This window comes from Eschrichtius robustus, chromosome 11 (genome assembly GCF_028021215.1).
Source record: "Eschrichtius robustus isolate mEscRob2 chromosome 11, mEscRob2.pri, whole genome shotgun sequence".
In the NCBI taxonomy this organism is placed as follows: Eukaryota; Metazoa; Chordata; class Mammalia; order Artiodactyla; family Eschrichtiidae; genus Eschrichtius; species Eschrichtius robustus.
Window position 1 is genome coordinate 14,292,385 of NC_090834.1, and position 12,887 is coordinate 14,305,271.

General features: G+C 52.6%; 3 protein-coding genes and 1 long non-coding RNA gene across 17 annotated transcripts in view; 1 reads left to right on the forward strand and 3 right to left on the reverse strand.

Moving 5' to 3' along the window:
- Positions 1 to 3,004, reverse strand: part of TMEM25 (transmembrane protein 25) — a 21,074-nt gene extending 18,070 nt beyond the window's left edge. For 2 of the 9 annotated variants that reach the window (XM_068556734.1, XM_068556732.1), the window contains exons 1-5: positions 1,777 to 2,807; positions 1,030 to 1,320; positions 692 to 823; positions 351 to 381; positions 96 to 196 (exon numbers count right to left, since the gene is read on the reverse strand). In XM_068556734.1, coding sequence (XP_068412835.1) covers positions 96 to 196; positions 351 to 381; positions 692 to 823; positions 1,030 to 1,320; positions 1,777 to 2,425 — 1,204 coding nt within the window. In that variant the 5' untranslated portion in view covers positions 2,426 to 2,807. Of the gene's footprint in view, positions 1 to 52; positions 197 to 350; positions 382 to 691; positions 824 to 1,029; positions 1,321 to 1,776; positions 2,808 to 2,978 lie in introns of those variants that run through there. The other 7 variants (XM_068556738.1, XM_068556737.1, XM_068556739.1 and 4 more) reach the window with 7 other exon arrangements.
- A 111-nt stretch (positions 3,005 to 3,115) lies between these two features.
- Positions 3,116 to 7,804, forward strand: LOC137771969 (uncharacterized). Of its 2 annotated transcripts, none has more exons than XR_011075446.1 (4): positions 3,116 to 3,234; positions 5,206 to 5,307; positions 6,956 to 7,062; positions 7,400 to 7,804. It is a non-coding gene; the product is annotated as an uncharacterized lncRNA (long non-coding RNA). The 2 variants fall into 2 exon arrangements; XR_011075445.1 differs by having other exon boundaries at positions 3,164 to 3,238.
- Positions 3,220 to 7,087, reverse strand: TTC36 (tetratricopeptide repeat domain 36). The gene is made up of 3 exons (XM_068555788.1): positions 6,919 to 7,087; positions 5,737 to 5,925; positions 3,220 to 3,552 (listed from the first exon to the last, which is right to left on the reverse strand). Exons 1-3 carry the CDS (start codon positions 7,034 to 7,036, stop codon positions 3,290 to 3,292), a joined length of 570 nt encoding a protein of 189 aa, XP_068411889.1. The 5' UTR covers positions 7,037 to 7,087; the 3' UTR covers positions 3,220 to 3,289.
- A 124-nt stretch (positions 7,805 to 7,928) lies between the features above and the next one.
- The window catches only part of KMT2A (lysine methyltransferase 2A), a 74,481-nt gene continuing 69,522 nt past the window's right edge, over positions 7,929 to 12,887 (reverse strand). For all 5 annotated transcript variants that reach the window (XM_068555786.1, XM_068555785.1, XM_068555783.1 and 2 more), the window contains one exon: positions 7,929 to 12,666. In XM_068555786.1, the coding sequence (XP_068411887.1) occupies positions 12,391 to 12,666 (276 nt within the window). In that variant the 3' untranslated portion in view covers positions 7,929 to 12,390. The remainder of the gene's footprint in view (positions 12,667 to 12,887) is intronic.

The window sequence follows — 12,887 nt, forward strand, 5'->3', positions numbered from 1 at the left end:
ACGGGGTCTAGACCCTCCTAAGGCCCAGGGTCTCTCTTTTTCTCAGAAGCACCTCCACAGATAAAGCTGGGGCCAACAGAGGGTCCTCGATGTACCTCTGGAGTGCGGAGTGAGGTCGTTGAGCTGCAGGTGGGACGGGAGGGACATGTTCTCCCGCGGCAGGCGCACGTTGTTGAGTTTCAGGTTGTTGGAGTCACTACAGGGCAGAAAAAGGCTTGGATGGGCCCTGGCACCAGCGGGCACAGACTCCTGCTTGCGGCCCGTTCCCAAACTACCAGAAAGCCCAGGATCCCCCCGTCCCCATGCTGCCTCTCCATTTGGCCCATCCACCCAGCCCCAGGGAGAGTTACCTAGAGATCAGGGATGGGCGCCGGGAGGGGCCTGAGGAGAAAGAAACCACAGCGCTGTCTCCGTGTGCCCACCTGCTCTGGGCTCTGCCCCCTGCCCTCTTCAGGCCCAGAACCCTCAGGCAAGGGGTCTCTCAGATGCCCAGACTGGCTTCCCAGTGCCTGGCCCTGCTACCTGGGATGCATGTGGTCTAAATCATGGCCATGCCCAGGAAGACCTGTCCTACCACTTGTCAGAGACGTTCTGCCCAGCTCCACTCGCTGCCCATGGCCTTGCTGCCCACCCCCTGACCTCGTCTCCCCTTCCCCAGCCACCCTCTGCCCCCGCCCTGCTTTGGCCCTACCTTTGGTCTTCTTCGCTTTCCTGCAGACCAGGCAGGCCACCAAGGTGCTGAACCCCACCAGGGTGCCCAAGGCAAGCCCTCCAGCCACAACGATGCCCAGCAGTGGCACTTCCACCCGGGTGGCCAGGAGCCCTGCAGGTCATTCTCTGTTTAGGTTCCAAGCGGGCAGGGCCCACCAACTCTGAGATGCCACAGGTCACTACTCTGGCCTCCTTGCCCCAGGTGGCCAGGGACAGCTTTCACCAGACTCGCCCAAAAGGCAACAAGCCTTCCTGTTTCTGCACCATGATCCCACACCCATCCGAGGCTTTGCTGGGCCCGTGGCTGGCAATGCTCACCTGGGGCCGGAAGCGAGGCGCTGGTGACACCCACGTCGTTGGTGGCCACCACGGAGAGGTTGTGTGGCAGGCTGCGGAGCTGCAGCTGCACGGTGTGTTTGGTGAGCCAGGGGTAGTTCTGGGCATCCAGCACCAGGAAGTCAGAGGCGTTGACAGTCACCGGCCCATCCTGGTCGATCCAGGTCACGTTGGCAGGCGGGTTCGCACGCACCAGGGCAAAAAGGACGACCAGGAGGCCCGGGCCTTGAGCTTCCTGGTACTTGGCCCCAACCTGGGCAATCTCTGGCTTAACTGGTGCAAAGCAGAGACCAGTATGTTCCCACCACAGCCCCTTGCACGCCTTCCATTTCTTCCCAAACCCAGAAGGGAGCCAGGGGTCTGGACCTCTCCTTAGGGGGCACTGGGAAACAGGATGGCTGGGTCTGCCAGAGAGGCAGCATTTTGTACAAATGAAGATTAAGAGTATAAACACTAGAACCAAAATGTCAAGATTTGAATCCTGGCTCTGCTACTTACCAGCTGTATGACCCTGGGCAGATTGCTTAACCTCTCTGCCTCAGTTTTGTCATTTGTAAAATGGGGACAACAATAGTAATTACCTCATAGGATTACTGTGAGGATAAAGTGAGTTAATATTTGCAGAGTGCTTAAGTGTTTTTTAAATGTCCTACCAGACCACCTGCCTGGTGACTGCTGGGGGTCCCTGGGCAGAGAACCTCTGTCTCTGTCCACCTGAGGGGCACTCACATTGCACATTGAGGAGGACGGAGGCGTTGGCTGACAGGCCACTGTCTGGGTCCTGCAGGGAGCAGTTGAGCTCATGCTGGGCCCGCTGGGCAGTGACAGTGAAAGTGCTGGTGCCTCCAGAGAAGGCCTCCCCGCCCATGCTCAGCAGTCTTGAGGTGCTGGCCTTCTGCAGCTGTCCATCCAGGTACCAGGCCAATCGGGGGGTGCCAGGCCCCCCTGCCACCCAGCAGGTGAAGGCGTGGCGTTCATTCTCTCGAAGTGCCCGCTCTGCCCAGGTATGACCATCAATTTGTGGCGCCAACTCCCCCCAACCTGGAACACAGGGGATTCTGGGGAGGGCTGGTGGAGGCTTAGTACTGTTCTGTGACCGGGATGAGGTCCAGTTACGGAGGGGCAGCAGGCCAAGAGACAGAGCACCTGGGTTCTCTAACCAGGGACGGCTGGACCTTGGGGAGGTGGATGAAGGAAACCCAACTCTGGTGCCTGGAGTGGGTACCCAAACTGAAGATGCAGGCAAGGAGGGGAGAGAGGGGGACTTGACCGCACAAATGCATGGCCAAGGGCTGAACAGGGGTGTACCTGAGCTCAGAAGGGCCGGCAGGAGCAGAAGTGTGTGCGGGAGGGGAGCTGGCCCTGGAGGCAGCGCCATGGTGGCCCCGGCCTGGGCCCCAGGCTGCCGAGAGAAGGGGGCAGGCCTCGATGTTAGCCAGGTGAGAGCAGACAAGCTTAATAACTGCTCCAGGAATTTACTCTCCAGAAACAAAAATAAACCATGCACGGAAACACAAATGTAGAACGATCCACAGTGGTGAAGGCAAGGACGCAAATGGTCGAGCCCAAAGGTCCAAACCCAGCCAGCACGTACCTGTACACCTTGCGGGCACAGAACTGAGCGCTGACTCCACGGGACAAACAGGCACACGCTCGCAGGTACACAGAAATAACCTGCAACCTTGCAGCCCGCACCAGGCCCAGAAACACACGCGCGCGCGCGTAAACACTCGGGTACACGTGCCCCTCCCCCAAAGGGACCGTCCTTCTCCCGACCCCTGCTCTCTCCCGCCCGCTTCCCTCACCCACCTACGCCCCTTCTCCCCTCCTCCGGATTTGGGCCGAAGAGGAGGGGATCCAGGAGGCGGGGGTCGCGAAGCACGCCCGCCCCCGCCTCGCCCCGCCCCGCCCCGCCTTCCGGTGCAGCTCACCTGGCTCACTCCCCGAGAGCAGCCGGAGCGACTGCTCAGGTCTGATGAGCACCGCAGTCGTCCGCAGGGGCCCGGGCTGCGCCAGGCAGGGCCAATCGATGCCCGACCTCGGCCCGAAGGACCCCCTCCCCCAGGGCGGCGGCTCCGGGACCACGTCCCGGGCCTCGCTGACGGCCTCGCGCGCCGGGGATACTTGAGCGCCCTTCCCTGCGGGGACGGCGGAGGACGCAGACACAGGCGGTGGCTGGGAGAGCCGGCAGGTTTATTGGTTGCGGGAGTCCCCCTTCCCCCCACGCCTGCCCGCCGGCGGCTCAGCGCCGGTCGCGGGACCCGCGCAGCTGCCCCATCACGTCGGCCAGCATGCGGTTGCACAGCGCCGCGTACGGGTTGAGCAGCACCAGCTGGCGCCGAGCGAACGGGCTGCCCAGCCGCGCCGCCCGCTCGAAGTCCCCGCGGGCGTCGTCGTCCCGGCCCTGCAGTCGCGCCACGAGCCCGCGCTGCACGAAGGCCTGGCGGGCGGCGCGACCCCGGCCGCCGCTCAGCGCCAGCGCGCGCTCCAGGTCCTCCAGGGCGCCTGCGGAACCGACGGACGGGCGGGGGTCAGGGCCGCGGCCAGCAAGCGATCCGGCCCCGAGTGGAGGCTCTGGGGCTCGGCCGTTTACATCCCGCCTGCACTTGACTCTAGAGATCGGTATTGTTATTCCCTTTACGCAGATGAACTCTGGAAGAGTTGGCAAGACTCGGCCTGGGCTGCACAGCCAGTTAGTGGCAGAGCTGGGACTGAAGTCCAGGTCTCGCCTTGTCCGTGTTATTTTCTACCATCTGATACATCAAAACACGGACGGAGGGTCACTATGTTATGAATCTGGCCCTGTTGCCAGGCACGCATACTTTATTAACCATCTACCATGTGCCAGGTGACTGACTCCGAATCCCAGAGTCCAAAAACATTAGAATTACCTGACAACCATGTCTTATACAATAAAGTCCTTTTTTTCCTCTCTTTCTTTTTTTTGCCGCACCGTGGGGCATGCGGAATCTTAATTCGCTGACCAGGGATTGAACCCGTGACCCTGCAGTGAAAGCGCAGATTCTTAACCACTGGACCCCCATGGAAGTCCCTCTCTAACTTTTGAAGACATTTCACTCCTCTTTTCCATTGATGCCTTAAAACCGCTTCTCTCACCTGTGTTCTCTACTGACTGTCTCTTCTCATTCTTTATTTCCATGGTCTTCATTATTTTGTGTCTAATTTTCTTTGAAAGAGGTCTTGGAGCCAGAGCTGACCTGCAGCATTTTTGTTTTTATCATCCTCATAAATACTTGGCTTATTAGGCATCAGAGCTGTGAACTCAACCTCAGGCAGCCAGCTGGTATCCACGGTAGGGTACCGAGCTGCATTTCTTCTGCGCTCTGCTTCAATTCACTCAAGTTCTCTAGTCTACAGCGCCTGCCAGGGCAGGGCGCTGGGGGAGCGCCAGCAGCATCCTACAGCAAGGCTGGTCTTCCCTGTCCTCTCGCTGTGTGTTTTGGTCCCCGGAACCCAGCAGAGGCTCTGCTCCCCATCCTGACTGGTCGGTTGAGAAGCTTTCTAATCACAGCATTCCTTGGTTTCCCTCAGAGGAGCTGGTCAGGAGGAATTGAAGGCCTTCTCCAGGCAGAATCCCCTCTGATGCTCTCTGGGGTTTTGGTCTGCAGGCTGTCCCAGCGGCCTTTATGGCCCTGCTCTGCCAAAGCCAGGTGGCAGACAAGCCTGGGAAAGGCCCTCAGAGTCCCCCAATGTTCCCAGAATGGAGTCCAAACTCCCCAGCCTGGCATTCCTGGCCCCAGGAACACCTCTACCACCACGGGTCTCGATAGTCTAGTAGTTCCCTACTAGGCTTCTGTGGTTTACCCTTTAGTTGAAGCCCGTTAGTGATTTCCAGTGTTTTCAAGACAAAGTCCGATCTCGGCCTAATGTTCGCAGTTGTTCACTCTCTGGCCCCTGTTTACCTCTCCAGGCTCTGGAGAGGCTCCATTCTTCCAGCACGCCCTTTTCCAGCCAGATTCCCTGTACCTGTCCATGACTTCAGGACCTCTACAGGCCGTGCCTTCTCCCACTCCCTGCCCTCCATCCAGCTAACGCCTACTCATCCTTCAAAACTCACTCCTCAGGAACAGATCCCATGCTGAACCCTCTCAGCTTGTTATGCTGCTATTATATTTATGTGTCTCTTCTACCCTCTAGGCTGTGAGCTTCTTGAGAAGCAGTATCATGTGGGGATTAGGAGCACAGGCTCTGGAGCCCTGCCACCTGGACCAGATCCCAGCTCTGCCGCTTCTCAGCTGCGTGAGTAGGAAGCTACTTAACCTCCATGCTTCAGTTTCTTCATCTGCAAAATGGAGATAACAGTAGCACGTACCTTTTAGGGTTGTTATGAGGATTATATGAATGACTACAACTCACATGTGAAGTGCTGAGTGCCTGGCACATAGTAATTGCTATAAGCACTATAATCCTCAGCACCTAGCCCACTGCTAGAATAGTAGGCTCTCATTAAATTTTTATAAATATGTAAATGGAATGCAGTCCCCCTGACTCTCACAATATCCCCAAGAGGTTAGCCGAGCCCATGATATGTCTCTTATGGGTAGAGACATAGGTTCCAGAGGGGCTTAGTGACTTCCCACGCCCCGTGCCCAAGCCCCACAGACACACCGTCTCTGGTCTGTGCCCTCCCCGGCCCCTCTGCACAGGCTCCAGGGACTCTCCCCTCACCTGCCATGTCTCCCTGGAGTAGCCGGGCCTGGGCTCGGTTGCTGTAAGCTGAGGCCTTCTCAGGCAGCAGGTTGATGGCTTGGCCAAACCTCTCCAGGGCCGTGCTGAGGTCGCCAGCCTCTGCTGCCATCACCCCTTGCAGCTCCAGGGCCTTGGACTGCTCCAGCTGTGCTCGAGGGAAAACTCCATCTGTGCCAGGGAGGGAGCCAGGAGTGGACAGGTGTGCAGTTGGGAGCAGGAAGCAAAAGCCACCTGGGGCTTTGGAAACCTGGGACACGAGCCAGGGCTGACTGGGCAGGGCTGTAGGTCACAGCAGGAGTCAGATGCAGTGTTTGGGGCAGGGGGAACGGAGGTCAGCAAGGCAGAGAGCTAGCCCTGCTTAAAGTTCCAAAGGGACCTGGGAAAGGCGCCTTGGTTGGCTCCCCACTGCCAAGAGAATGAAACCCAAACTCCTTAGCCTGTAGCTAAATGATTTGCTCAAGGTCACACCGCCCATAAGCTGCACAGCTTGGATTTGAACCCAGGTCTTTCTGGCTCTTCAGTCTGTCTCTGTTTTGTTCTACTCCACTGCTTCCAACAGGAAGGCCGCCATGACATACCCGGGTCATGAAAACCATTTCCAGTGTTTCTCTCAGCTTTTCAGCCTGAAGTTGCATTAAGGCTTAGGTTTCACCCCTTTAGAAACAAAGGGCATCAAAAACCCCTGACGCGGACAGCAGGCCCCCTTAGGGGCTGGTGGAAAAGCCAGTGAGCGCACTTGCTCTGGAAGAATTAGCTCAGGGCTTGGCTTGTAAGGTGTGTGACACTGAATACTTGCTTAGGTTGGAGCTGTTTAGCTGAGCCACCCCCTGCCCTGTTTCTTTCTTCCCTGCTGTGGAGGGTGATATACTCTGACAAAGACGTGAGCGTATCACATGGCCCCTCCCCACCAGCACAGTTAAGCTTGGACCATGGGGTGAACTGAGTGGGGAGGTAAGTTCAGAGGGGGGTGGTGGAGGACAAACCTGGCTTTCTCCTCTGGCCACAGTGACTCCTGCCAAGCCCCCGTCAGTGCAGAGGGTCAGCAATCATCATCCAAGGGTCGTGGAACAAGGGCCCTCGTAAGACCACCTACCTCTGCCACCCCAGCGAGGCAGCAGACCAGCCAATGTGGAGAGCTATACTCCAAGGTCGAATACTGACCTTCATCTCCTCCTTCCTTCTCTGCTTCCTCTCCCAGGTCCAACCCAACAATGTCTCCAAACGGAGTGTCGGGGTTGAAGATGGCCTGCAACACTGCCTGATCATTTGGAGTCCCCATGGTGCTCAACTCCAAAATCCGAAAAGGTGACTCACCGTGAGAGGGAGGAAAAAGGGGTGAGGGCCGAGCCTCCAGCCAGCTGATCCAGAGGGAGGAGGTCCGTTTGAGGACCAGCCCCCATGAGGAGGAGTGTTGACCATTCCTTGGGTGCAGTGTAAACTCAGCCCCCTTTAGCCTGGGGATAGTGACCCTGGCTTGGCAGAATATATTTACAAATATTTCTCAACTGCCTCCCTACCCCCACCCCAGTCCTAGGGAGAAACAGAGTAAGTAAATCGCATTTCAGCTTTAAGGTGGAGTGGAGCAAAGAGAGGGTACTGCCCAGGCTCTCCCTGAAATGCTTTCATTTTATTATATTCATAGATTGGGAGGAACTCATTAGAAGCCAACGCTTGACCACCCGTGGATGAAGAAGGGGGATATATGTACCAAGTAAAGGAACTATTCCTCTGTCCTCTTGACCTCTTCCTCATATCCAGAGTTTATTAGGTCCTGAACATACATCACTGATGAATAAGGGAAGAAAATATGGTTAAGAGAGACAGTGTAGAGTGGGGCCTGAAGGAAGGCGGTGGGGAATGATTTCATGATTCCACCTTAAAAGAAAGGACTGTGGAAGGGACTCTGTAATCAGGTCACGGGCCACGCCCCTCCCATTCGTCCACCTCAGCCAAAGCCAAAAGAAAGTTCAACCATGTGCAGCAATAAACTTGACATGTTTATTAATTAAACTATCACTTAAATAAAAAAAAGTGCATAGAAAATAAACATGTTTAAAAACTCCTTTTTTTTTTACAACTATGTACACTTTTTACTTTTACATTCAGTCTTTCGTAGACAGCTTTCAGCATTATTATTTTTTGAACTATTAAAGTATTTTCCTTCGTCCCTGTCACAGGGAGTTAACACTGATGGACTTTAGACACATTTTTTTCCTTTTTTTTTTTTCTCTTTTTCTCTAACCAGAAGCTTGGAAGAACACAAGGAAAAAAAAACCGAAAGATCTGTTATACATGATAAAGTTGTCAAGAAATGTCTTATTTCTAGAAAAGAAGCTTGTCATCTGTTGAGCTTTTGAAACAATTATTCAACTACCTGTATTTACTAAAGAGACTGTTAAAAGTTCAATAAAAGAAACACCACAAGTCTATTTTCTTGGTTGAAAGACAGAACTAGAGTACCTCGGAACAAGATACCAGGAAAGCACAGAACACAATTTTCCCCTAAATGCAGGTGGTAACCCCAACATTCATAACCAAAAATAGAGAAACAAGGAGTACAGGTACTGACTGGCAACATTCACAGGCAGAAAAAAATCCAGGTGACACCATTTCTGCATTTCTCTCTGATCCCAGGAATGGACTGTTTTGCCATCCCCTTAGGATGGGTACCCCCCCCCCCCAATTTGGGGGGATCAGAGGAGCGCCAGACTGACATTTTCCTGCCACTACTAGCAACTGTAACACAATCCTTATCTATAGTGTTAAGAGAATTAAAAGCCATGGACTGAACTAGGCTTTGTTACATGGTGCATTACTATATTAGTTCCTATATATATCATATTTATATTTATTTGAAAACCAAAACAAAAAAGTTGCAAGTTTTCAGAGTGTGAGACTTGACTGGTATTCATGATTCGGCACAAAACCATCTGCTAGATAACCTTGTATTGCTTTAAAATGAAGGAAATGAAACATAAAATTACACCCAGCCCTTTGCAATGACCCGCTTTTCCTTTAAAAAAAAAACCCAAAAAAACCACAACTTGATTTCTATTTTAAAAAATCCCAAATCAAACTTAACATCTGACAAGGTTTTGACCTTTAGTATTTTCAGATATTTGATTGAACGACAGTTCTTTAGAAAGATACATTCATTAAAAGGTTTTTTTTTGTTGTTTTTTGTTTTTTTTGTTGTTGTATTTTTTTTTTTTTTTTTAAATCAAGGGAGCTGCATGGTGCTCACGGCATTGGCCGGGGGTTTGACAGAGGCAAGCGGGGTGGTGGAGTGGATCCCGGCCAAGGAGTCTGGTTGAAAACTTATATATAGCTGCCAGGGCTTCCCCCTTGATTCTTGTCATTGGTCTAAAAACAGGAGGGGCTGGGCTGGAGGTGGCGGATGGTAATGGAGGGAGCCAAGGGACCAAGTTCCGGCCAAAGGGTCAGCGCCATGCAGCTATTCTGGTTACACAGTTGTCACTGGCCACCAGGAAATGCAGCCACAACAGGTTCTAGCAGCAAAGCTGTAAGTGAGCTGGCTCTGTCACTGAGAACTGACCAGGTTTGCAGCTGTTACTCCTTAGGGATTTGGGATGCCCCTTAGGGGATTCTTGGGAATGACCCACCACAGTTCCTCAGTCTGCACTTTTGTGCGGAGATTCCCTTGGTCACTTTCAAAACAAACTTCGGAGGTGTTTTGGAGATAGCTATGCCATTTCTTTTTTTTGCCTTCTTTCCCTCTTGTAGGGAAACCTTAGCTTATTCCCCAAGTTGCTGGCAGGTACGCTGAATTTTGGCAATGGACTCAAGGCTGAGCTCTAAGAGGAATTCCTCATTTCCATGGTTGACAGGGAGTGGAAAGGCAAGGCAAACCATCTGCAGCTGGCAGGAGAAGGAGAGCTGGGGGTTCCTCCCCTGGCCTCAGGGTTTGGGACTGGTAGAAAGAGCTGAGGAGGGGCTCACAGTACAGCACGGCCTAGCAGGGCAGTAACTAGGTCTATTTAGCTGAGTTTCCCCCACCCCCGACTGGCCTTTGGGTCTTTCTCAAGGTGAATTCATGACCCATCAGTGCATTAATCATTTCAGTAACAAATGCAGCTTAAGGTTTTTTTCTTTAAAAAAAAATAGGAATAAAAGGATTTACAAAAAAACCTCACACAGTGCAATAATAAAGGAAACCAGACACTAGTGGAACCCCTCGGGCCACTGTATCTTGTTCACGGGCAAAAGGAGGAAGGGAGGTGAGGTCTGGGTAGAGTGCTTTTCCCCAGTCCCCTGCTGGCACTTCTCCACGATGACAGGGAGTCTCTGCCTTCCTGGCCACAGTGCTGGGCTCCCTGCATGACAGTGAAAACAGTGACAGTGTTCCAGCAGAGCCACCAAAGTTCTTAATTAAGGTCACGGAAGAACAGGGAGCCCAGGATGGAAGGCACAGCAGAGCCACGAGTCCCGGGGCAGAGAGCGCTGGGCTGAGTCGTATTGCTTCGCTAGACTTCCTTCCGTAGGAATGGGCTTCTCGAGGCGAGAAAAGGTGCCTCGCCCTCCACTGGACTACGCTGCTCTGAAACCTTGTAGCTGACAGAGGCAGAGGAGAATCTGCGTTATCGTGAGTGGTCAGACTGTGCTTCAGTTTCAACGGGCTGCCCCAAAAGAGGGCACAAGGGGATCCAGGGGGTCTTTGCAGGCATGAGGACTTGGTGGGCAGAGGGAGAGGGAACGAGGTGACCTATGAGGCAGATGGTGATGGAAAATGTCAGGTTGCCATTCAGCTTGGATGCTAACTCTGAAGGAGGAAAGACGAGGGAAGTGTAGGTTCCCGCCTCTCAGCACTGAGCTGTGCCAGAAAGGAGAGAGACAGCGCAGGAAAGAAGAGGAGAAACTGCTGTTGAGATCCTACCGCAGCCTTTTCAGGAGCTTCGATTTGGGAAGGAGGGGAGTGGCCCGATGGAGTTGGGGGACCTTCCTTTGCCATTTATTGTCAAAGAGCAAACCCAGGAAACGTTTATGTCAACAGGGCACAAACGAGCTACACATTAAACAACAAAAAGTACACCTTCCAGGGGGAAGTTGGGCAGGAAAAACCAGACTTTGTGTGTTCAGCTGAATATTTTCTCTAACTTCATCCTATGAAAATAAAAAATTATTAAAAACCGATCTTCTTTTAAATTAGGATAATACCGCGGTTTAAAAAATAGCCTTGTCATAAGTGCTTCTCCCTATGAAGTGCTTCTCATAGAAAAATATACAAAATATATTTACATTTATAAAACCTTAAATAGTAAACTGTAAACAGAACAGAGTAAAATCCAATGACTTAATTTAACAGGTTCAGGACACTGTCTTGGGGAAAGGAAGAGAAGAAACATTTGATGCTGTTTTGACCACATCCTAGGGAGTAATCAGGGCAGTAGTGTCATTTAATTTACTTTATCCATAGATTTTGTGCAGGTGGCAGAGTTCCCTCGATACAAGGTGGTCTAGTCCCCAAGTTTTGGGCCTTGAAATCTGATTAGTGTTCTGCCTTCAACTGGACACTGACCATTTAAAAATTAAGTCTTCCTATGTCTTAACAAGGGGAAAGTAAAGTTATCATGTCCTAGGAATGGGGCCCAGGGGTTACCCTGGTTGTGATACTCTGGTCGTTGCATGATTCAACTCCTATTTAAATAATCTTCCTCTTCTAAAAAATCATGCTACATATATTTCTTTAAAACTCTCAGTGGAGTTTTATGAAAACGTCTCCGAATTCTGTCTGGTTATGGCCAATGGCTCCTGTCCACTTCCCCACTGGGAGTGCTTACAGGCTGAGGGAACGTTTTGTAGGCACATCCTATGCCCAACAGGGAGTGTCCTCGAGCAGGGAGTCACTCTCCCCTACCACCCAGAGAGCACGGGAAAGCAGTGGGATGCAGAACGGGGGACGAGAAAAGTGGAGTGAAGAGAAGGAGAGGGAAGCCGCTCCTATTGTCTAGGAAGGTGACTGACTGAGATAAGGCTCATGGGGGTAACACTCCCACTTACAGCCCACAGGCTCAACGTTTGGTAATGAACTGGCACAACCCCAAGACAGCCTTTGACACCAAAGGTGCTACGAAATCCTGTCTCCCAACCAGAAGGGAACTCTCAAGTGGGAGCATAGTAGGGAAAACCACCAGACCGTCTTTGTTCAACACACGGCTACAGGCTGGGCCCGGCTGGCAAACTGTCAGGTACCCAACCAACCCCGCACCGGGGCTGTGCCTGACCCCTTGCTTACAGTGCTCTGGAAAGGCCAAGGCGAGGATGGCAACTTCTCTCTGAGGAGGTGCTCAGGCCCGATCTCCCAACATGACTAACCCTCTATAGGCTCCTTCCAGGCAAGTCTGCTAGGGACCCGTTTCCCACTTTTTAACGGCACGCAATCAGAGGGGCCCCAGGAGAAAGCCGATCGCGGATCTTTGCTTCGAGACCTCATCCCTCTCCAGGACTATGATCACATGTATAATGTGAATATGGGGCCTAAGGGAGCCCAGCCGTCACGCAGGCCCCTCAACTGTGCCCACTCAATCCTGGAACTCCTGGCTGCCGGCAAAGGCCTTCGGCACTGTTTTGGAGGCCCTGGGTCCTAGTGCTCCAACAGTGGGGAGAAGAGCAGCTTTAGTTTAGGAACTTCCGGCATTTCTTGGCACCACAGTTGCAGGGTAGCTTGTTGCTGGCATCCTCAATGGGGAACTTATAGTCGTAAGTGAGTTCCTCCCCTCGGTAGATTTTGCGCATGGCGAAGATGACAATGTGCTTCTGCCCGTCGATATTGATAACCCGAGAGTAGCAGTTAGGCTCACATGAGTGATTGATGAAGCGGGCAGCGTTTCCATGCATGGTGGCATCTACCACCTCGGAGTCATCGATCCGGAACATGTAGCAACCGATGCCCTACAGGAAGCAGAGCGGAGAAGAACCTGTTATTTATTACAGCGCAGGCTTGACAACATTTCCCAACCTTTTTCTGATGTGACCTTAGCCACTGATGAACAGGTCCTTCTGGTAAAATTTCTGGATTTCTCCCATCTTTCAGGATGCCTCCATGACAAATTCCTAGATTACAGGCACTAGGCTAGAAGTTTCTTAATGTCTCCACAGGCAAGAGAAACCTA

Excerpts from the sequence above, each read along its gene's own strand:
- TTC36 (XM_068555788.1), bottom strand. The coding sequence starts at position 7,036 with ATGGGGACTCCAAATGATCAGGCAGTGTTGCAGGCCATCTTCAACCCC. Across the intron at positions 5,926-6,918 it reads GAAGGAAGGAGGAGATGAAG|ATGGAGTTTTCCCTCGAGCA; the intron begins GTCAGTATTCGA and ends TCCCTGGCACAG. Across the intron at positions 3,553-5,736 it reads ACTCCAGGGAGACATGGCAG|GCGCCCTGGAGGACCTGGAG; the intron begins GTGAGGGGAGAG and ends TCGGTTCCGCAG.